General features: G+C 40.0%; 1 protein-coding gene and 1 long non-coding RNA gene across 4 annotated transcripts; one reads left to right on the top strand and one right to left on the bottom strand.

Moving 5' to 3' along the window:
* Positions 1-1,677: 1,677 nt before the first annotated feature.
* LOC138957993 (uncharacterized) lies at positions 1,678-7,663 on the bottom strand. Its single transcript, XR_011453259.1, has 5 exons — positions 7,186-7,663; positions 6,614-6,709; positions 6,041-6,135; positions 5,381-5,443; positions 1,678-1,896 (listed from the first exon to the last, which is right to left on the bottom strand). It is a non-coding gene; the product is annotated as an uncharacterized lncRNA (long non-coding RNA).
* Positions 7,664-7,696: 33 nt separating this feature from the next.
* On the top strand, positions 7,697-12,436 carry LOC138957992 (uncharacterized). Of its 3 annotated transcripts, XM_070329017.1 has the most exons (5): positions 7,697-7,795; positions 8,216-8,349; positions 9,181-9,354; positions 9,871-10,007; positions 11,116-12,436. In XM_070329017.1, exons 3-5 carry the CDS (start codon positions 9,228-9,230, stop codon positions 11,299-11,301), a joined length of 450 nt encoding a protein of 149 aa, XP_070185118.1. In that variant the 5' UTR covers positions 7,697-7,795; positions 8,216-8,349; positions 9,181-9,227; the 3' UTR covers positions 11,302-12,436. The 3 variants fall into 3 exon arrangements, with proteins under 3 accessions (XP_070185118.1, XP_070185119.1, XP_070185117.1); XM_070329018.1 differs by lacking the exon at positions 7,697-7,795 and having other exon boundaries at positions 7,884-8,349; positions 9,188-9,354; XM_070329016.1 differs by lacking the exon at positions 7,697-7,795 and having other exon boundaries at positions 7,890-8,349.
* Positions 12,437-23,796: the final 11,360 nt, after the last annotated feature.

Raw genomic sequence — 23,796 nt, 5'->3', positions numbered from 1 at the left:
AACATACCTGCTCTCAGAGAAAACAAAACACGATAGGGCCTACTTGGGCCAACAGCTGCAGTAGTTCTTGCTGCGCAAAAGAATAATGTGTGGAAGATGTACAGCAAGCATTTTATCGACTGATTGAGCTTACATAAGAATGCGTCAGCTTTAAGGCTGTTCTTAACCAGACGAACCATTGGTTCGCCGAACTAAGGTTCGCGAACCATGGTTTGTGTCTTAACTGGGTGAACTTGTTCGGCAAACTCAAGGACTAGTTCGTCCAGTTAAGACACGAAACCTGGATCGCCGACAAACGAGGGGAGCTCACTCCGAGTCGACAATAAAAGCAAGTAAGTTATTCCCCTTCCAAAAATGGCTGCCTCCAAGACGAAATCACCGATTGAGTGGTAACTCCGTGCTGGTTGTCGATTTGGGTCTCTCCTTCCGACTTGATCATGGTGCACGAAGCCTGGTAATCTTGAACTTTAGTGTGTTAAATTCATAGCTCAGAATCGAGTGGCATACTTTACTTATTTTAGATCCAAGTACCTGTAATCAAGCCCAAGAACATTTATCATGAAATTAATTGACGGATTAAGCTCCAAACCTAAGCATAATTAATTAATTTGGTTGTTTGATCGGCGAAAATGGCGTAGGTTGTCAACCAAGGGACTTCAATTACACGACAAAGTTGCCTCCCCTGTCCGCTGACACGGATAATTCCTTCTTTGACGCATGTAAACAAAATGCATTCGTACCAGAGTACGCTATGATTCGTACAGTTCATCGGAGTTCATTCCGTGACTTTAAAGGGATCTAAAAGACTTGTTATGATTACAAGTGCAGGTTCTCCAAATTTGGAGGCTTGAATGCCTCTGAATTATGAGCTATGAATTTAACATAAAGTTCAAGATTACCCGAAGCCTTCCATGTCATTTACCCTCCTGGGTTAAAGGTTATAAATTGATTCGAGAAAATAACATGACTGGTATGGACTGATCATTGTGTCTACCGTGGAGCCATCGGGGTTCTATGGGAAATGCTACACAAAAAAACTTGCCTGTGAAAAGGGAAAGACGGTGACCAAAAATAAATGATGATAGCGATATTTCTAATTGTGGATCAGCAGAGTCGAGAAGCATACATGATGTTTACCAAAGTGTGTGTGCGTGTCTGTCTGTCCACGTGTGTGTTTGAGCTCTTTTCGGTACAGAATATGAGTTTGGGGATTGAGTGAAGAGGGAGACCTAAAAAAAAAAACTACTCGGTATTTTGGTTCTTTTTATCACAATTCAGTCTGTTTTAATTTTCAAGTTATATCAGAAATTTTCTATTTGCACTGATACACTGGAATCCCTTGTGGATGTATTGCTTTAAGGGTCTACAAATAGTACTACTGAACCAAAATCATCCTGTTTCTTTACGTTTTGAGCAATTCAATTGTCTTGTTTTTTTGTTTTTTAAAAATTTGATTCCTCTTCATTCTTCTCAAAAAAAAGCTTTCATTGCGATAAACAAAACATTACTGGATAGACATTTTCTTGGAGAACGTGTGTATTAGCAAGCATTTAAAGTAGGAGGACGATATGGAACGTACGATAAAAGGATGTGCTTTAGCTTTCTGTCTCATCATTTATAAATGTTGCCCTTCAATCACACACACACACACACACACACTTTTGATCCAGCTCCAACCATATTTCATAAGGCTTTATTCAGGATTGTCTCTTGTTCTTAAACATCCGATTTCTAAGCACACGTCTGTGCTGAGAATATGAACATGAACCGATATGAACATCAATGTCAGCCGCCTTTTTATTATGAAATAATGTTCATTTGTGTTCCAAACACTTCCGAAGAATACTTGTTGGTGTGTCTTCAGTCGCCCTGACATCATCACAACTCGACCCTGTCCTGCAAAAATACAAATATATACAGGGTGACACCCAAACATTCAACCCAAACAAATGCTTATTTCTTTAACATCTGTTGACCGAATTAGTTATCTTTCTTTTTTTCTTTCTTTTTTTTTTGGTCCCTGTCCTGTCTTGTCTTGTCATGCCTTGTCTTGTCATCCCTCTATTGGCCTACTGGCAACCTTTTCCTAACTTGTCTTGTCTTGCCATGTCTTGTCTTGTCTTGTATTGTATATACATTTAGCATACATTTGGGTAAAGGTTTGCGAACAGGTAAGGGGTGTAAGAGAGAGAAAGAGACAGAGACAGAGAGAGAGATGGTCGTGGTCTATGTTACATTACACAGGTCAACACAGTTGCAAGTTCATAGGTTAAAGGCTGCCCTTTTCGTAGCGTTCATTAATTAATTCCTATTGTTTACATGTGCCAATAATGTTATAAAACTGTACCTAAGGGGATATAATAACGATTGGCTGTAGCTTTCAAAAACAGAAAAAATTATTTCAGTATTGCAAAGTGGTGTTGATAGTGTCGAATGTAAACAGAACAGTCTCAAAGTGAAAGTGGATGTTTTCCGGAAATTGCGAAGTTAACAAGAATACAGAAAAGCGCGCTTTCCTGCTTAGCACAATCCGCTACCGCGCTAATCTGGCGTGTCAATATCACTACGTTTTGCACGTGGAAGGTGAGCGATTTCCTTCACGCGGGGATTGACGAAGCTGTACTGTCTGTGTTGACGGTCTAAAAATAGCCCAAGCCCTGGAGAACTGTTTCTAAAGATAGCAATAAACTTTATAAAGAATTGATTATTTCTTGTAATTGGTAAGGACTTCAAACCTAAAACTTTGCAGGAAGCTTAATTTATACATCCCCGCAACGATGGGAAAAGCCCTGGAAGTAAGTAAACTAATTAAATAGGACTTTGTCAGCCTTTAAATGAGGGGTTATTGTGTATAGTGAGGAAATAATTTTCTGATGTATTTTTAATTCATTATTGGTGTTTTATGCAAAACGTACGGTCAATATTGAAAGTTTAAAAAAGGTACTGCCCTCACATTAATACGAAGGCGGGATCACAGCTGGATAAGACAAGGTACGGCAATTTCGACCCGGAGGTCTCTTTCAGGGCGCACAGAGGATGAGACAACACAGGAGAAAAAAAAACCCCACAGATAATAGCACACGGAAGGAACGATTACAGCAGTTATAATTAAATTACTTTGTGGGTCAGGGTTTTTTAGGAGTACAGGGGAAACCCCTTTTAAGACCTTATTAAAAAATGTGAGAAAATCAAGTCTTAAAATGGAAGGGGTCTAAAAATGGGGGTAATTTACAGGTTATGAACAGAACATCTTCTTCTTCTTCAGCGTTCCAGAAATTCTGGTGACGTGTGAGCTCGTTTGCCCATTTGGGTTCCCCACACTATACTCTGAGAGCATAGTCAGCTTCACTCCGCTTTCGTTGAGTAGGCATGCTGGGTATTTTCGTGTTTCCATAACCCACCGAACTCCGACATGGTTTACAGGATCTTTTCCGTGCGCACTTGGTCTTGTGCTTGCGTGTACACACGAAGGGGATTAAGTCACTAAGCAGGTCTGCACATAAGTTGACCTGGGAGATCGGAAAAATCTCCACTCTTAACCCACCAGGCGGCAAAGACCGGGATTCGAACTCACGACCTCCCGATTAGGAGGCTGACGTCTTACCACTGCGCGCCACTTCACCCGTCACAGAACATCTAAAGAAGCAAGATCTTAAAAAGGAGGAAGTCTGAAATGAATGGGTCTGAAAGGGGGGTTCCACTGTGGAAAAGTACCTGTCAGTTTACCTGTATGTATTAGGACCGGGTGGCCGAGTGGTAACGCACTTGCGCTCGGAAGCGAGAGGTTGCGAGTTCGACCCTGGGTCAGGGCGTTAGCAATTTTCTCCCCCCTTTCCTAACCTAGGTGGTGGGTTCAAGTGCTAGTCTTTCGGATGAGACGAAAAACCGAGGTCCCTTCCGTGTACACTACATTGGGGTGTACACGTTAAAGATCCCACGATTGACAAAAGGGTCTTTCCTGGCAAAATTGTATAGGCATAGATAAAAATGTCCACCAAAATACCCGTGTGACTTGGAATAATAGGCCGTGAAAAGTAGGATATGCGCCGAAATGGCTGCGATCTGCTGGCCGATGTGAATGCGTGATGTATTGTGTAAAAAAATTCCATCTCACACGGCATAAATAAATCCCTGCGCCTTGAATATGTGCGCGATATAAATTGCATAAAAATAAAAATCCCTGCGCTTAGAACTGTACCCACGGAATACGCGCAATATAAGCCTCATATTGATTGATTGAATAAGACCACCCCTGACATGCGGCACATACCAACTATCTACAAGTGCTTTGTGTGAACAGTAAAAAAATTTTTTTTCCTTTTTGCGAATTCATTTCATTAAACACAACAACAAAATTCATCAAATTCCAGCTGAGTAGAACGGCTTTCACAATTATCACTGGGCCTTTAAAGGCATGTTCCTCACCATATTACCCAGCATATCAGACACCACATGTTTGACTAGGTTTTTACATGGGAACAACAAGACTATACAGGATGGTAAAAAAACCTCCCTATTTTCTTTTTAATCACATTTTTGACTGCGAAAAAAAAAGAGATCAAAAAGGAAATATGGCGCTTTTTTTTAGACACCCCTTTTTACGTCCAGCTTCTTTTGGTGGAGATTCAAGTTACAGACACATGTGAAATTCATTAAGCAAAAAGGTTCCCACTATGCACTGCCACAGAACACAACCAGGTTATTAATGTGCGGTACAGTGTATAATTATGTTTAGGATGCCCTTCTTTTGTTTAATTGGAGCATCTATGATGTCTGACATTTTGGTTCTAACGGTAAGGAACGTATGTTAAGGCTCTAATAAGGACAGTTTGTCTTGTCAAAAGCCTCATGCATATTCCTTCCTCCCCATGCAAGACTTTCTTTTATTTGAATATCTGCCTTTATAGTACAAAAATCAAATAAAAAGGTCGCACTCTGCGCATAGCGACAAAAATCGCAATTTTACCAAGAAAACCTCACACTCTTTATGTGGAGAAAGACCCTGACTGTTCCAGTATGTTATGCATTTGAAAACATCTGAAATTGTATACTTGAATTCTACAGTTTGATCAGTTCTGTGTGTTTAAAAAGTTACCTTGATCATTCTGACATGCTCTTGCTCAAATCACATCCCAGACAATATTGTAGACTCCATTGATAGACGCTGTGGTGCATGGGAGAACTGCATGGAAGAATTGGGGTGGGGGTTTAGAGGCGGGGATAGAAGGATAGCTGGGAACCGGGGAAGGTGGGGTGGCTAACACAGTTTGATCATGTAATGACTGGTACAATGTTTAATATATCTAAAAAGGCAGCAACTCTGTAATGCATTATGTGAACCAACTTCTCCATAAACTAAATAAAGATCAGTAAAAGTTACCTCTTTCATTCTGGAATCTTTTTGGTCCCATCACAGCTCAGACGCAGACTCAATGGACAGATACTGTAATGATGAAAATAACACCAGCAATTTAAGGGAGAACAAGAATTATGCAGAGAGGAAAAACAGTAATGAGTAAGAACAACAGCAGCAGCAGACTCAATACACTTACTCTACATAACACTCTCACTGAATGACTGATTCAGTAACTAAATCCCAGTGAAGTGCAAGTGATCAAAATTACTTATGTAAAAACAGACAAATAGAGAGAGAGAGAGAGAGAGACAGAGAGAGAGACAGACAGACACAGACAGACAGACAGAGACAATGCGAATGTGTGTGTGTGTGTGTGTGTGTGTGTGTGTGTGTGTACATGGGAAATGCAGTGCCATTGAAAACAAACACTTGCTTCATTTAAATATCAACAGTTATACAACATAAGAGGCACTAAAAAAGTTGTACATGAAAATAAATGTTGCTCTTGCTGATGGAAAAAGAGCAGGGGGAGAGGGTCGATGTTGCTTTCACTTGCAGATAATTATGCACTAACATCCAGCTGTTTTTCTGGGTGTACTGTAACCCTGTAATGTTTAAGCAGAAATGTTTGTGGATCACGTTATGCTTCTGCTTTTAGATCAGTTTGAGTATTTGCAATATTACCTGGATCATTGCGGCATCCTCTTGATCACATCACATTTGAGACTTTGACCTATATAGACTCCATGGGCAGACGCTGAAGTTATTACAAGGGCATTCTGAAAAATGACAATACAAAATTTATGCAGAGATGTAGAACTTTACATTACACTTACAGAAGCAACAACCAGAGAGCTGATTTATACAGGTAGAGAGAGAGAGAAAGAGAAGTAGAAGTAAAAGAAAAAAGAGAGCATAGAAAGAGAGAGGGGGTGGGGGATGGGGCAAAGGGAGTGTGTAATGTGACGTGAGGAAGGGGAAGAGCAATGGAAAATGAAACTCTCAGTACTTTTAATTTATATTAACAGTTATGGAATTATTTGAGCACTCCCCATAACCACAAACAAGGTACAGACGGCAACATATGTTGCACGGAAGGGTGGGGGTAGTTGGACTGGAGAGTGTTGTTATGGGTTTAGGGTGGAGCTGGGGCGGAGTGTGTATGTAACTTGATAATAATAAGCATGATCAGTTAGTGCTAACAACTATCTTGATCTTCACAGACATAAATTGCACAATGATTTCACCACCATGTACCTTTATTTTTGCCCTTGAGTTAGGTGGAAGACAATGTTGAGTGGTGAACGCAAGTTGTATTGATCACTGGGTCATCCTGCGGTCCGGGCCATTGATCTGCACATTGCACCAGCACAAACAAACACAATGTTATGATCTCAATCAGCCTGCATGGTCAATCATGAATCTAAGAACACAAACACTGTCCAGATCTAATTGAAAACGAGATCATAAATTCAATGAAAATCTAGCAGTCAACGAAGCAGATAGATCTGTCCTTGCGATTGTTGTTGCAAGCAGATAAATGTGTGAACTTCCTTATCTCAACGTTATCATTCAACATATTGATATTTTGCCTGATGGATGTTGTGCCGATGAGATAAACAAACAATCAAAATCAAAGTCATAAACTTTTGAAGAAAAAAATTAAACAAATTGAGCAGAAAGAATCTAGCTTACTGCTGTGCTGATTTCGACAAAATCAATGCGTTTACATGCCGAAGTCATTCCTGCTTTTATTCATATCATACTAGATGATCCTAATGCACAACAATACGAAAACGAGCTCAGCGAAATGAGTAACACTGCCTCACCTGCACTAACACAATGCTGCAGAAGCGAAGGTCGTCTACGACTGGAAATTTCGAAGTCGAACAGCGGCGTTTTTTCACTCTCAGCGGTTGTCTTGCTCGGAAAAGTGAAAAGCTTAACTTGAAATCGAACGGAAGTCACCATTCTACCTTTTCGTTCAAGCGTTGTTTTTATAAAATCTCAGAAAATGTAATTTTGACTTGGGTGATTTCGTCCGCCATTGAGATTCAGTTTTTCAATAATTTGTCTTCCTCCTTGGCAGAAGAGTCAAAGGTTCGGCCCGATCTTCAAGGTTCCCAAGACATGACTTGCAAACCCCGAACCTAGTTCGCCGAACCTCCCAAACCTAGTTCGAAAACTCAGGTTCGTCTGGTTAAGAACCAAGACAAGTTCGCCGAACCAGTCTTGAGGTTCGCCGAACCCCACGAACCTAGTTCGCGAACCAAAGGTTCGTCTGGTTAAGAACAGCCTTTACGTGGCTACAGAAATAGAAAGATTGAAATTGCCGTCCAACGGGTTTTACAGTTTGGTCACAGATATCAAAATAGGTCCATTCAACATTGATCAGTGGCGTGCAAAGTGCCACAGCAGCTCAACTTTCAAGAATGAATGGTACGTTTTCTTCAGACCAAAGCTTTTTATACTACCATTTGGGATAGAATAAAGAAAACACTAAAGGGAAACTCGTGATGTTTTGGCGAATGGAACGCTCAGAACTTTGAACAGAAACACGTAGAGCCTTGGCTAGCGCTGGCTGTGCTCCATCAAGAGTACATTTACCTGAGATAATAATGTTTTGTTTTCGTTGTTCCAGCAGACGAGTAATAACTTCATTGACATGCTACTGTTGCCTTGTTTGCTCTGCTCTGTGTTTCTTTGTGTATTTCTTGCTCTGCACATTCGTTGTCAATAATAAGCTACCATTTCAGTGTTTTAGTGTACTGTCGCGGAAGTATTATTATTAGCTACATGGGAATGTTGATACTTTTTCTGCTGCAACGCGAAAATGACCCGAACCGGCTTACGTTACAGCCTAACAGGGAATCCCCGCAATTTCTGTGAACTATAATATAACTACGTGCACCTGCGCTGTCTACCAGTGAGTTGAGAAAAATACCTGCTACATATACCTTGACACAAGTCTGGTTGTCGGCCTCTTCAAAGAGGTAAGTGGTTTGTATTTGTTTTCTTCCAACGACGTTTGAACTGGTCGGGTAGCTGAATCAATAAATGAAAGAATGTTATATTGACCAATTGATTGACTGATGCATGGATGTATTATCTCATTCATTCATTTATTCATTTTGTCATTTTTTGGTTAATACATCCGTGTTTAGCATATAAACACTTCATGTCCCTAATCAACCAATTAGTCAATATAACAAACAAACAAAAACTAAAAAAAGTAAATAAATAAACAAATACATGTTTAATTAACGAACAAAGAAAAACAAAGGAACGAATTAATAAGTAATAACATCGAAGCTTGAAATTAATGTTTCTGTCTGACTTTACTATTTCAAGGCTGAAGGCCACGACTGACAGGGCCCAAGTCACTAACGATTGTTCGTAGAAAGGCGAGTACGCTTCCTTCATTGTGTAACCGTGTGCCGAAACACTACGATCACCTCGGGAAGCGAAGTGCAATCAAACAGGATTGAAAATGTTAGGGCTAATTTCTTAGCCCTATAAAAACTGTTATGCAAACCCGAAGGTTTCCATGAACATACAGACAATCGGAAACCACCAGACCCCATCACAAACAGAACTCTACAAACCACAGGTGTTGACTTTAAAGGCCAACAACCCGGGTGCAGAGTCCGTTGTGAAAGGAGCGGTAGCCTCCCCTGTCACAATTGTATCATAGACCTATAGGTCCCTGATTGTATTCTGCTTTCCCCCCTTTCTTGTTTGTAAAAAGAAAGAGAATACAAGAACAGAACACCACTCCGGGTCCCTTGATTGTATGCTGTATTAATCAGCTTTTCTGTTTCTAGATTGCAGAATTAACAGATTCAAGGAAAAGCACACAACTGCACAAGAAATGGCCGGAATGAGCTCTCACAGATCTTGCTTCCACAGCACAAGCGAAACAGGGCTGGAAAAGATTCGTGAAACACGTTGCATTCGCATGGGGTCAAAACAGAAAAACCATCACCATTTTGGAAGAGGTAGGTTTTACGAAGAGCGGGTGTAGTTGTATGTGTGTGTGTGTGTGTGTGTGTGTGTGTTTGAGTGTGTGTGTGTTTGAGTGTGTGTGTGTGTGTGTGTGTGTGTGTGTGTGTTTGAGTGTGTGTGTGGGTGTGTGTGAATGTGTGTGTGTGTTTGGGTGTGTGTGTGTGTGTGTGTGTGTGTGTGTGTGTGTGTGTGTGTGTGTGAGAGAGAGAGAGAGAGAGAGAGAGAGAGAGAGAGAGAGAGAGAGAGAGAAAGAGAGAAGAAGTCAGTCAGAATGTTTTATTGCCTAGGCTATGAGCCCATTGCAAAAGAGAGAGAGAGAGAGAGAGAGAGAGAGAGAGAGAGAGAGAGAGAGAGAGAGAGAGACTAGGATAGAGGGCGATTGAGAGAGAGAGAGAGAGAGAGAGAGAGAGAGAGAGAGAGAGAGAGAGAGAGAGAGAGAGTTTTATTCCATCATTAAAGAAGTGTTTTTACCACCTATCACAACTCTCAGTAACAAATGTCTTTCGCAGGAGTTTACTTCTCATCTAAGCATCCCAGAGAAGGCCAGGGAATCATCGCGCAGAACAACTGGACGACGAATGGCGGTCGCTACATCAAAAACGGAAAGGTGGACATCGCCATTGAAGTGGAACTGCCCCCTGATAAGGTTAGCAATGCTGAGGATGACGGGCATGATTTGTTTTGATGCGAAGTATACAACCCAACCCCCTTCAACATCTTTAAAGAGCCATCCCCCCCCCCCCCCCCTCGAGCAATTTGTTCTCCTTCCCCCCTCAACTCTTTAGGTGCCCCCTCAGTTATGTTAAGGCCCCCTCAACTCTTCTATGCCCCCCCTCAACTCTCCTTAGAGCCCCTATTAACTCTTTATGGGGCCGCCCCACTCCAGCCCTCCTCCAAATTTGTATCCCCCCCCCCCAGCTATTTCAGGGCCCCCTCAACTCTTTCAGGGCTTCCCTAAACGTTTCAGGAGCCCCATCCGAACTCTGTTTAAGGCTATACCCACTCCCTCGCGGACTCTATTTGCCCCTGCAAGCCGAATAGTGGTCGTGAATTGAGCCCGAAGTCGACAGTAATTGCGTTAACCAAAATGAGAAAATACCGGAATAAAATTGACTGCCGGTATGACCTACCGGCTGATTTTTAGAACTACCGGTTTGTTTTTACTGGTAAAGCAACAAAAAAAGTATTCTGAGTTGGAGTCCGCCTGATTGCAATGACCAGCCTACAGTTGTTTTCTGGACTGTTCGCATCATTAAAGTTTGCGTACCGGTTTGAAAACATACTAGCGCCATCACTGAGTCCACTTCGCGAAGTCTATTTACTCAATGCTGAAGATTGCGGCCAGCTTCAAAGTATGCATCATGGAGTCAACTTTGCCCAGTTAATTTGAGGCGTAAATGCATTTGATGACGTCATACCCGACTGTGTTGATCTTTTAATTTCAGGCAGACAAATTGAGTTTTTGTGTTTTTAATATTGCTCTACGACACTCCCACTGGGTCCCCCCCCCACCCCCTTCTGAACCTATCAGAATGCGTGAATGTTCATGTTCAGTCTATTGCAAACACGAATATTGTAAAAGGGTGTACGGTTTTCTCGCTAAATACAATTATAACTGTCAACCTATTAATTTCGAGACTTTGACCAGTTAGCACGCCACGCGCATTCATGACAGTGAAACCACGTGCATGTGTACACAAAAGAGGCCATCTCCTAAAAATGGTAATACAACTGTTATTCCTTTCTTTGATCAGGTGACAGAGGTCGGGAAGACATCCGGGAGGGACATCCTCCTTCACAACGGACCTGTCAAACTGAACCAGTACAGGTGGAGGGTGTGGAGAATTCCCCCAAACAAGGTACCTGAAGGCTCGCTGGTGCCCTTTGAAACGTATGAGCCTAGGGGCGGTTATTTTCATCACAACGGCTATGTTTGGTAGGACCGAGACAGAACTATCATCGAAACGATTCCCGGTTCTAGCTACGGTCAAACCTGTCTTTAACGCCCATTCAATGGACCAACCAAAAGGTGAATTATATGGAATGAAAACTTGTCTGGGATCCTTGTAATGGTCGTTGTGGGCGGGTGTTCGCTTTGGAGAGGTGGCCACAATGGCAGGTTCTGCTGGATATGTCCACCAGAGAAGGAGGACGGCTGCCCATGACTCATTCGGGGGTACATGAAGATGAAAATGTGAATGAAACAGAAAAGAAAACGATGAAAGCAAAAACACATTTCCGCAGTACGTGAGGGCCCCAAAGGGTTTAAAATCGTGATCGTGATTGGCGTTTTTTGACCTTTCTGTGACCGTGATTGCTGAAATTTCAACTTCTGTGATCGTGATGGGACTTTGCCCGTGATCCGTGATGACAAAAAAATCAAGTCTCGTGATCGTGATCGTCATTTGTTTTCGTGATCGTGATGGGCATTATTTGAAAGCATTTTATTTTCAACGTAAATTTTTCACAGCTGTATCACTCTATGATCCTCTATTCGTCAAGGTGTTTGTGATCGTGAAAACAAAAATCAAGGTAACTGTGATCGTGAAAGCTAAAATTTCCCTTCCCGTGATCGTGATGATACCCCCCCTTTGGGGCCCTCGTACGTGTTACGTGAAAATGGCTGGACATATTTTCAACAGATGAAGGAGTGTATTGTCGACGAGAAGGTTACTACGGACTGTATTGCCAAACATTTCCGGTATGATACCGGTTAAAATACTGGTAGGATTAACGTATACGGGTCAGTCGTACCGGCGGCGATGATAAATGATTCCAGTAGGAAATGAACTGCGCACAAACAGGTCTCGCTTTGTTCATTTCGACGCAGCAAGACTTTGTATTTGTCCGACTGTGTTTGTAATGATTTTGTATTATTTGTATGTGCTAACTCAGTGGTTTAATGACACAAAGAGACGCTCATTACGCGGATGTGTTCGGGATATATTGGTGTTCATGAAACGTCTCATATCATTGTGGAAGGATTCGAAGTGGAATTGCAATGTGATACAGGCTTTACGCTTTCAAGATGTTGTATAATTATTATTGGCAAAGTGCAATTAAAGTGAAACTCGATACTACCACAAGTCCTTTTGATTGATTGATTGATTGATTAATTGATTGATTGATTGATTGATTGAGTGTGTGTGTGTGTGTGTGTGTGTGTGTGTGTGTGTGTGTGTGTGTGCGTGCTTACGTGCGTGCATGTGTGTGTGCGTGTGTGTGTGTGCGCGCGTGTGTGTGTGTGTGTGTTGATATATAGCTTGAAAAACATCATCCACAATCATTCTGGTTGGTGTACACATGTAATTAGGCCCAGTGGAATTGAACACTTTATCTGTACATATTTATTATGATATAATATGCGTGTGGAAGGAGTGTGAAGTTTGGATGCATACACCATAACAAAATCCTGTGCTTTGCATTTGGTAAATAAACTGTTTGACTTGATTCAAGTGCAAAAAGACTTTATTTTGGTGGCCACTGAACCACTTGCATATGGACCTGTTTCCTTGAAACGGTATAGGTGTGTTGTAACTTTGCTGTGCCTCCACTGAATACGATGGTTATTTTAGCAACCGTACGTGTTTCGATCAATACATTGGAGTGCTGTTTTTGAACACAAACACGCAGTTTCTCTTTAGATTTTTATTTATCTCATATTTTATTTTATGATTGATTGCATAACAAAAATTGAGGAGACAAATGTCCGTTAGGCAATAGATCTTTCGTATCTCTGACCTTTCCGGTAGGAACTAAGCAAACGGGAATTTACATCTTTCTATTTTTAGCATCCACGTAACACTGACACACTCTTACGCATGTGCAATCAATAATACCCCTACTACCAGAACTTGTAAAATTAGCAAACGGGAATTCAGGCTAGTTTGTTTGTTTGTTTGTTTGTTTGCTTAACGCCCAGCCGACCACGAAGGGCCATATCAGGGCGGTGCTGCTTTGACATAGGGGAGGGAGGGGTAGGGTGGGACATGGGGCAGGGTGGAACAGGCAGAGAGAAAGGGAGAATGTACGTTCTGGCTCACCGATTCCGACAGACCCTAAATATTAACGCAAAATAGGCTTCTGGACTAAACTTTTACTAAAATGAAACATGCGACAAAATCAGAAAAATACTGCATAAATCCATACAAAAAAAAAAATACAGTAAAGTAAGGTTGTTTTGAACCAATGCCGGGTCTGTCGGAATCGGTAACCCAGAACGTACATTCCCCCTTTCTCTTATACAACATTCTTAAGCTCAATACGCTCTCTCATTTACAAACTTTACTTCATATGTTCTTTCACTGTTAGAATTATATCTGATACATGCAATGTGACTGTCTAAACGAATAGTTAACTCTTTACAAGTGATTCTATTTTTACTTTTTCTTCCCGTCAGTGCTTCGTCTCGTATCGAAAACAAAAGCAGACGACAAATTTAGTCAGTTGGAGTTGTCTCCCGTACTCCTGTAGCATGCACTATTCAGTTTAGATCAGTGCGCTGCAGATCTCTGTGGCTGCACCAGACGGTTCGGGAATTCCCGACAAAAGAAAAGATCATACGGCACTGGCAACTTCAGTGTCAGCTGAACACGAGAGCGTTCGGTCTTTTAGAAGATTTGTATCTTGAAATGAAAATTAACGAATATCGCGCTGTCCGAAGGAATGGAGTACATATCGGACAATGACCACGCTCAGGCTAAAACGGATAGGTGACATCTGACCGACATGCGGCAATGAGTGAATCGGACATTTGGGGATTTTCATCGTTATATGTCCGATGTCCGACGCCTAACGACATCCCTGCCTACATTATTCTGATTGATCACAACCAAACCTACTATCATTGGACACATCCAAATGCAAGCGTCTGTTCTTGAAAATTTCCCACTGATCTAAAAATAAAACCAGTGCAATTTCCTCTGTCGCGCTTTGCCACAGAAACTCACGGTTTGGCCTGTATTTCTGATTTGTGCGCAAAAGCTTTCTTTCTTTTTTCTTTTTTTTAACATAACAATGTTTAATGTCACTGTATGTTTAAAAGACCATGGTCATATTTGTAAAAACAATGTTAAATTAGAAAATAAATAACATTTTGATTTATGATTTTTCCTACACCTGTGCTGAAAATAAGAACTAAAAATGTCGGTATATAAGTCGCTCAAATACAAGAAGGTATGAATGGCTCGGTTTGAGTTTGTTGCAGTTGACCCTGCACAATACGATCTATGATGTTTTTGGTAACAATTTTGCCGTGACGTATTTCACAACTTCCTGTGTTACACAAACTCAATTTTGCCTGTACCAGAAACAAGCCAGCTCCGAAATTCTCAAGAATTCTAGGATTCTAAAAATAGTACCGTTCACGCGTGAACGGTAGGTCTTGCTGGTAAACCGGCGGCTTGGGTCACTCTGTTTCAACGCTTCGCTTCACAACGCTTCAATATTTAGGCTGCCTTTTCAGGCGGCCACCGAGTGCACTTTATGCAAATGACTTGTGTAATATTGTTCCACCACGATTGGTTCTGGTGTATCACGTGGTTCATGAATATTAAAACTTGTTTATTTGATTCAAGCTTTTGACAAGTGTACTTGGTGGCTGCTTTGAAACTCAACAAAGCCTACTCCCCTTTCACAAACACTTCCCCAACGCAAGCAAAGCTGTCATAGCGGGTTTTCCCGATTGACAAAAATTCTTATTACACACTCAGACTATTTGGAGCCGCGTTTGTTCTCCAGTGCCCAATTGCATAAGAATATTCTGGTGATGAATAAACGCGCTTTGTGTCATTAGCATCTAAAGATTTCTTGTTTACAATAGTTGTGTTGATCTGATGAAGCGCGGAACTGATCTTAGGGTTGTCATGGTGAAACACTCGCTTCTGAAACAGTGCTTCCTTGTAGTTATCATGCGATATGCTCGACTTTACAACCTGTTTGCTTACACCCTTTGCTTTTTTAACCACCCCTTTCTCACTTGCAACACTGTACATCTTTGCACGCAATCCAACATACTCCTTAATTATCTTCCCATTCATTTCATCTTTCATCTTTCCAATAACCTTCTTGTTAACATTTGAGTGCAATGGTGATTCTTTAGGGTAGTCGCAAGTGTCATAAAAAGAATCTTTTCCTTTTACTGCAGGACTTTCAGCTTCTAGATCTTTGTAAATGTCATCCGCTGGAATGTCAAGTAAGAATGAATCTGTGTCTGTGTAAAGTACTCTCGATTTGGGATATCTTGGTTTCAAATAATCATACAAAAACTCAAGCATCAACAGTTTTGACAACTCTAGCACAGTAAAGCCTATGAATACTGGTTTGTCAAGCTTGACTACAAGTTTTTTCATTAAGATACCATACAGCTGTTCATGAAAGTATTTAAAGTCTTGATACTGTGGTTTGGATGTCAGCTTGATGGCCTCATTTTCTCTTGTAACAAGTCTAACATCCTTTCTCTTGTGTGGGTTTTCCATTGTCTTACCAAAGCAACTGTTGTTCATCAGTTTAAAAAAGTCTTTCTCTGATGCATCAGCGGCTTTGGTTCTCAGTTCTGTGTTTTTCATGATGTAAGGTTTCATAAACTGTTCTTGATCAAATAAAATTATACGATGAACAGCCTTCAAAATTAATCCATGTCTAATGTAAAACTGTAACAGTCTGTAGTGACACACATACTTCTTTTTGTGAAACAGATTGGGCACCAGCTTTGGAGGTTCTCTTGGGTTTACTTTTAACCTCTCAGCCGCTAAAGGATAATCATTATGTAGATCATGAAGTGATAGTGGATAGTCTAAGTCAACTTCTAGTATCCATCCCTTTCGACTGTCTGGGCCTGCTTTTAATATTGTCAGCACAACACATTGTGAAAATGGTCCTGAATAGATCTTAAAGTTCCGAAGTGGAAGCGTCTGACACATTGCCCAACCATACAAATTGTTTGCATCTAGATACATGATGTAATTAGAAGGTTTCATAGGATCAAAGTCGTCCAAGTATTTGTTGTTGGCTTTGCAGTAATTGTGTGAAGCCATACTGATTCCTCCACGTGGTCCATTTTCAATCATCTGAAGTGTAGGTAGATCTGATAGCAAGTCAATCTTTACTCCTGTAAATCTAAGAAATGCATCCCAGCTCATGCCTGGTGCAGATATGTAATGTGAAGGATCTAGATTGTAGTGCTTCATACATGTTCTTCTGTAATTCTCAAATATATCTGCAAGTAAACAAACATCAGCCAACAAATATTGATCATGATAATCACCCATTGTATTACATCCTAATTTATTCCATGCAGTCTTAGCGTGTTCATAGTCTTCGTCACTTATACCTTTACCCTTCAGCCGTGAGAAGTAAGCATCCTTTGGTGGTAACTCATCTTCATCAAACCTCTCCCACGAATCCATGTATTCATATGTGCACGTCCTAGATACTGGGAAATACTATGGGTTGTCAACTTTGAATGACTGTCACAATATCTCTGAGCAATGGATGACAAAGGGGATGCTTTGATGTCAAAGGGGATGGATTTGACTTACTGTAACAACCAAGTTTGGGTTTCCAAACATTGCTGTGGGTTTTAAACGATTTAATTTTTAGCCAAAATGCCCCCAAAACAGCACCTAAAACTGGGACAAAAATACACCAGTCTGTGTTGCAGCTGTACATAATGGAGAATAAAGCTCTGTGAATTTTATTGTGATGTTTATGGGTCAGCTGAAGGATTATTCTCGACATACACACTCAAGAATTACATCTATTTTTCTTCTTCTGGGAGTTTGATCGGCAAAGAAAACACGTAATCGTGGGTTACCGTCGTTTCCGGTTTCAACTTCATCAAAAAATGCGATCTGCTGAACAAAGGAAACCTCAAAGTTATTCAAAGTCATTATTTATTTATTTCAACAACATTTAGGTTTTCAAAACACAGCACTACGGTAGGAAACAAATTTATTTCAGCTTATAATCGCGCTTGAATGTACCCCACCCTTGTTTCGTTTCCATCTGTAACCCACGAAAGCATGGCCACAGCAGACGACAAATCCCGCATTGCCTATCACACACGCGTTGTGAGATCGCGGGAACACCGTCGAAAGTTCCATTCATGACGTTTGACCCGGTCATGTGAATAGACAATGAGAATTTATCCACCCAATCGTATTCGTTTCCGGTTTTTGAGACGTAACTCACGACAGACCACGCTGTATCTTCACTGTTTGAGACCTGTAAAATCTTTTTTGACAATTGTAGCATATATTCATCGACGAATTTTGCGATATTTTGCTGATTAAAGCTTGATCTGGTGCAAAGTTTGAGCAGCACATGTGTTCTCATGATCGGCGCCATTATGAAATTTTCGATTCTTCTGCAACGCACGATCGACAATCGATTAATTCTCTCATTTAGGATTGTCGCTTATGGAAACTTGAAAATTTCAAACTTTCATGTATGCATAGTTATTTATCTATGTAGTCCACATGCAATAATCAAGTTTTAGTTCTTTTCTTTGGAAATAAAAGACATTACGAACTATGGTTTCCATGAAACTCACGACAGTATTATCTCTATACACATAAACCCAGTGAGCACAGATCGAAAACTTTTTGCTCACTTAAATCTTTCTATCATGTATTAAAACCCCAAAGGGTGCCCAAAACGCTAGTTGCTACATTTGACCTACAAAAAAAACTTTTGCGCCTGGACATTGCGTGGGTTACGGTTTCCACTTTCTACTTCGATCTAGTTAACTTATGGAAACTTGTAATTTCAAACTTTCATGTTTGCATATTTATTTATCAATGTTGTCCACATGCAAATTGCAATAATCAAGTTTTAGTTCTTTTCTTTGGAAATAAAAGACATTACAAACTATGGTTTCCATGTAACTCACGACAGTATTATCTCTATACACATAAACCCAGTGAGCACAGATCGAAAACTTTTTGCTCACTTAAATCTTTCTATCATGTATTAAAACCCAAAAGGGTCCCCAAAAGGCTAGTTGCTACATTTGACCTACAAGAAAAACTTTTGCACCTGGAAATTGCGTGGGTTACGGTTTCCACTTTCTACTTCGATCTAGTTAACTTATGGAAACTTGTAATTTCAAACTTTCATGTTTGCATATTTATTTATCAATGTTGTCCACATGCCACATGCAATAACTGAGCTAAAGTTCTTTCCTGTGGGATATTGAAGCCTAAAGTGGAAACCATGTAACCCACGACATAGAGCGTACTGCATGTGTCTAATTGTCATTTCTAAAGAAACCCCGATATGAAAGGTCCTCTCTTTGACAGAAAAAGATACAGGCATGTCTTTTGCACTTAAAAAAGAGTATTTCACTCAATTCAGTCCTACTTTTTTTCCTGGTGTCCATGTCCCATAGTTGTGACCCAGTATCTAGGATGTGCACATATGGATAGACTCCCTTTCTAACTAAGTCACTGTCAAAGTACTTACATGTGATTGGGAAAGCAGTTAGTGATGAAGATAAAGACTCAAGTGTTCCCATCAGATGTTGAGCAGAATCGTAGAAGTGTAAACTATTCAGAGTAAAGGCCATGTACTTTTCTGAAGACTGCGCAATGCATCTTGCTTTGTATTCATCAGTTACTGCCTGCATGATCAGATGTGAATCATAACCGCGCAAGTTATGGAAGAAGATTGGAAGCTTCCAAGTCTTAGGATCAAACTTTAATTGTAGATTACATTTGCTGTGTGCTGCTCCTCGGAACTGCCCACTTACATGATCATGATCTCTTACTATTGGATTGTCTGTGTTTGGTGTTAGACTTTGTTCGCATATCCAACACTGTGTGGTAGAGTTAAACTGTTCTTGGTCTTCAGGTTTCATAACAATGTCTGAAAGATTCAGTTGTTTGGAGCAGTCATTTCGCACTTGGTTCATTTGCTGTAAGAAGTTCTTTGCTGCATTAGGTCCTCTGTACAATTGCGGTTTAGAATGTTTACCATCTGAACTAACAACAATAAATGCATATGAACAGACTTGATGATTACTTAGAGTTACTGTTTTAGGTAGGTCTTTTGGTAAAGGTCCTTCATATGGCACAATGATAGATTCAAAGTCAGCATAAACAACATAAGGACTTTTCTGTAGTTTGCATACATTCTTAAAATACACTTTGCTGTCTGGCGGTGGTGTTGTTAACTTCACGACCGCATCATCAACGCTCTTACAATGTTGCTTGTGTATAAGTGCTGCATGAATTGATGGAATACGCAAGAGACATCGCCTACAAAAGTCTTGTTTACTATTGTGATTGCTTGTGCTCGCCATCAGTCTACTCATTGTACGAATCAAAGTGTAATGATATTTTACACCATCAGTCATTAGTAACATGTCAACATGGTTAGTATCACAATCACCAATCGTTGGTGAGTTCTTTGATATTCTGACTGGTTTCAGTTCATCTTCCTCATCCCACGTGTAAACATTTACGGTGATGGGTTTGTTTTGCTGTTCAAATTTGTCAATGCTTGTAATGCTGACAGGAAATTCAATACCAGTAAAGTTTAGTTTATTTCTGTATGCATGATAGTTAGACACTCTTTCTGCATTTTTCTTTACACTGTACAGTCTTGCCAGAACACACCACATAAAACATTTGTCATCATCATTCTTTATGTTCAGCACAGCACGTTTTTTGACAAGAGCAGGAGGTAAAGGTATGTAACTTCTACCTCTGATGGGGGCAAATTTACTTAGCTTCAATTCTATTTTTATAATTTCACCTTCTGACCATCCGGATCCTTTCATCTTTGCATCCTCTGCAGCTTGCTCAAACCGTTTCATCATTTCATCTGCCCAGTTTCCATTCAATTCTGCCATAGAATTAAGTGCTAGTTGTCTGGTTGAAACATGAACTTCTAGCACCTCATCACTGACTGTTTTGTATTTTATTAAACTGACTATCTGCACTTTTACTGGAGGTTCAATCAACAAATTGTTTGGAATTTGTTCAATGGCGTCTTGCACACTGGACTGCACATTTTGAGGATCCGTTACTTGTAATTCAACGGTGTCAAATACTGTCGATAAAGATTCTAATACAGAGTCTTCCATCTCTGTGAGTTTGATTTTATAACTCAAAATAAAAATATAAATTAAAAAAATGAAGTTGCTTAGAATTCTTTCTCAGAGCTTCCATTTTTGTTAACACTATAAAATCTGAAATAAAAAATCATTTAACATTTGTACCACGTGGAACTAATTGTAATTCCTCTTTTACAAAGGCTCTTTGCGGTGCTGGTTCTCTCAAGTAATATATAGGTGGATTTGTCTCTACTACTCTCTTGATTTCATGAATGTCAATACTCCAGATTGGATCCGTTGCACGCTTCCTGCTGTCACCCTCAGCTTCACCGGGTGCATATAAATATCTGACTTTCTGATTGAAAGGTAGTAATGCCACTGGTGTTGTTGACTTTGGAGCAACAGGTATTGTTTTCTGTTTGATTGCATCAACTGGTCTTAACCCTGTAGCTTTAAATACCTCCAGATTCATTGCTCTAAGTACTGATGGTAATCTTTTGACCCATTCAGTGTTACGCAATTTACTTTCTGTGTCCAAAAATTCCTGATGGTACTGATATGAAAACAGTTTTTCTGCCAACTGTTTGTTAAAGCTCTCAACAATAGCCTGTGACCTGTGGTTTCCTGGAATACCTCTCTTCACTGTAACATGATGTTTTAACAGAAGCTGGTTGACAGCTCCTTTAAACTCCTTACCATCATCGCACTGAATCATTCTGGGATACTTTAGTGGTCCACGTCTGTAAATTTCTTGCAGGGCAACAGCTGTAGCTATAGCACTTTTCTCTGTCAACGGTTCAGCATCTTTGTATCTTGTTGCAACATCAACTACAGTCAGTGCATACTTATATTTCTTCCTTCTGACTGTGTCGTGCGGTAAATACAGCAGGTCTATTTGATGAGTGTCATTCGGTTTAATGTTAACAAAGTGTGGTCGTGTAATTTTTCTTGGTGCAGGTAAATAGATCTGCCAAACTGCCTGCTTTGACAACCATTTCTTTGCTATATCTTGAGAAACACCTGCTGCGTCACTGAGCTTGTCAATAGCAGTTCTTCCTTTCCAGTATCCTTTTGGGGAATAATATATTTTAGATAACAAAGCATCACTCATGGTTTTTTAAATGACAGAATATTAAGATTTGACAGCACGCGCAATAAAGTAAACAACAGCCATACCAATAACAATGAAAACAATCTCTCCCACCTTCTGCTCTTCTGAAGGCTGATAAAAGTCACCCAGTTTTGGAGGAGCACTTGTCTTCATTTTCTTTCCAGTTACAAGATAGTATTCTTGAATGGCTGCATCAACATTGGCAAAGGTTTTGTTTGCATGTCCTTGCTGCCTGAGTTTATCATTCATAAAGTCTAACTGCGCAATTCGTTTCTTCTCGTATTCATCCTGTGCTTTCGCCAGTTGTTCCATGGCTTTGTTGTGCCTTTCCCTCTCTTCACCATTTTGCAGTTTAGAAAACAAATAGTTGCTGCCAGAAAATGCAAGCGCATTTACAATCGCACCTCCCACCATCATAACCAAGCTAGCCATTTTATTGTCTTACATGTTTATATTTTCTGGAATAATTCCTTGCTTCACCAGGAAGTCTTTTGTTGCAAAGGAAGCTGTCACAACACCAATTAGTTTAGCACCGTCTTCGAAGTCTAACTTTCCCAAGTCGGCTGGTTTCATTCTGAGGAGACTTTTACCCAGCATTGTGTAACCTACACTCAAGCCTCCAATCACTGCAGCGTGATAAACTAGATTAACTATTGTCTTTTCAGAACTCATTTTTATGTTATCAAAATTAAAATATTAAAATTATTCCATATGAAATGAATCCACTGCAGGTACTACTGTGGGCTTTTTTTATTGTTTGTACTGCTTTGTTTGTTGGTTTTGGTGTTTCTGATTTTGGTGTTTCTGATTTTGGTTTTTCTGACACTTTATATTTGCCTTGCCAAAGTTTGTAAAGCAAGTATCCACCTCCTCCAACAACAGCTGCTACAGCTACTTTTCTGTATGATAGAAATGAAGATTTTAATTCTTGATCAGTTTGTGTGACCTTAGTCACTTCAGGAATGTTTGGTGTCTGCTCAACCTCAGACATAATGTTCTGCTTTGCCTTTTGATTTAACTTTTTTTGTCTGTTCCATTCGGCTAGTTTTTTTCCTGCTTCTACTCTACCAGGTTTCTTTGTCACTGTGTTCACTTCTGGTATTTTCGTCTGCTCCACTGTCTGCTTCAACTGATCCGTCATCTTTTTTATTCTGAAAATTAATGTGTTTGAAAGTAATTAATCCAGCAACAAATGGTACTAATAAAGCACCAAATCGATAATACAGGCCACAGGCAAGAGATTCGAGGGACTTGGAAACAACAGGGTCATGAGTTAGATCATGTGTTAAGTCTTCCTCCGAGTCGAGAGGTGTAAAATGTCCAAAAATCTTTGTGTACAAACCTATAACAGTCTGTCCAATACTTCTAACCATCTTAGAACCAAGCACTGATTCATACCGTCCATGATACTTTTCTATATCTTCTGAGGAAAGATGTTGTACTTCTTCCACAGTTAACTGCTGCCCAAGGTAGTGTTTTGTTTTTCCACAAACAGCAAGTGAATACAATCTTTCTTTTTTATCAGGTATAGTCCTACTGTCACAGATTTCAATATCTGTAGCAGTCTGCATCAGCAATTCATCACAGTTCATTTTATTTTGATGCAGAATAAAATTAAAATCTAGTAATTAAACTTGAGTAAGAACTTAGGTAGGAACTTAACAAGAACTTAGGTAGGAACTTGAGTAAGAACTTAGGTAGGAACTTAACAAGAACTTGAGTAAGAACTTGGGTAAGAACTTAGTAAGAACTTGACAAGAACTTGACAAGAACTTGAGTAAGAACTTGACAAGAACTTGAGTAAGAACTTGACAAGAACTTAGCAAGGATTTCTACAAACATACATACTGAACTGGTTGATCAGTTTTTAAAACCAGTTTCGAGTGCTTAGAAGATTTCAGATTATTCTTTATTCTTTCTCTCTCCTGTTTGTTTTCAATGACATCATTTTCTCGAAGACACTCTTCAAAACTGTCACGGTCCTTTGAATAGAACAATGTTATTGTTTTGAGTTGCTCTCTAAAGTCTTTCAGAACTGCATTGTATTTTTGTGTTAATATCCAAACTGATATTAATGCATGTCGTCCACTGAATGCAAGCTTTGCTAGTGCACTTTTCTTTCTAACAATGTCACGTTCTGCTGCACAGTCATCAATAATAAACAGTGTTGGCGTGTTCTGAAAAAGATCGAAATAATGCTCCAAGCAAACATTTAGACGATCAGAAGGATTTACAATAAATATATTTTGATCAGACCATATGAATTTT

The sequence above is a fragment of the Littorina saxatilis genome, linkage group LG2 (genome assembly GCF_037325665.1).
Source record: "Littorina saxatilis isolate snail1 linkage group LG2, US_GU_Lsax_2.0, whole genome shotgun sequence".
Classification (NCBI taxonomy): Eukaryota; Metazoa; Mollusca; class Gastropoda; order Littorinimorpha; family Littorinidae; genus Littorina; species Littorina saxatilis.
The sequence above is the reverse complement of the archived record's forward strand: the minus strand, read 5'-3'. Positions and strand labels throughout refer to the sequence as shown.

Bases quoted from the DNA above. Each gene is read 5' to 3' on its own strand.
- LOC138957992 (XM_070329017.1), top strand. From the start codon at position 9,228: ATGGCCGGAATGAGCTCTCACAGATCTTGCTTCCACAGCACAAGCGAA. The intron at 9,355-9,870 runs GTAGGTTTTACG...TGTCTTTCGCAG, and splicing joins CCATCACCATTTTGGAAGAG to GAGTTTACTTCTCATCTAAG. The intron at 10,008-11,115 runs GTTAGCAATGCT...TTCTTTGATCAG, and splicing joins TGGAACTGCCCCCTGATAAG to GTGACAGAGGTCGGGAAGAC.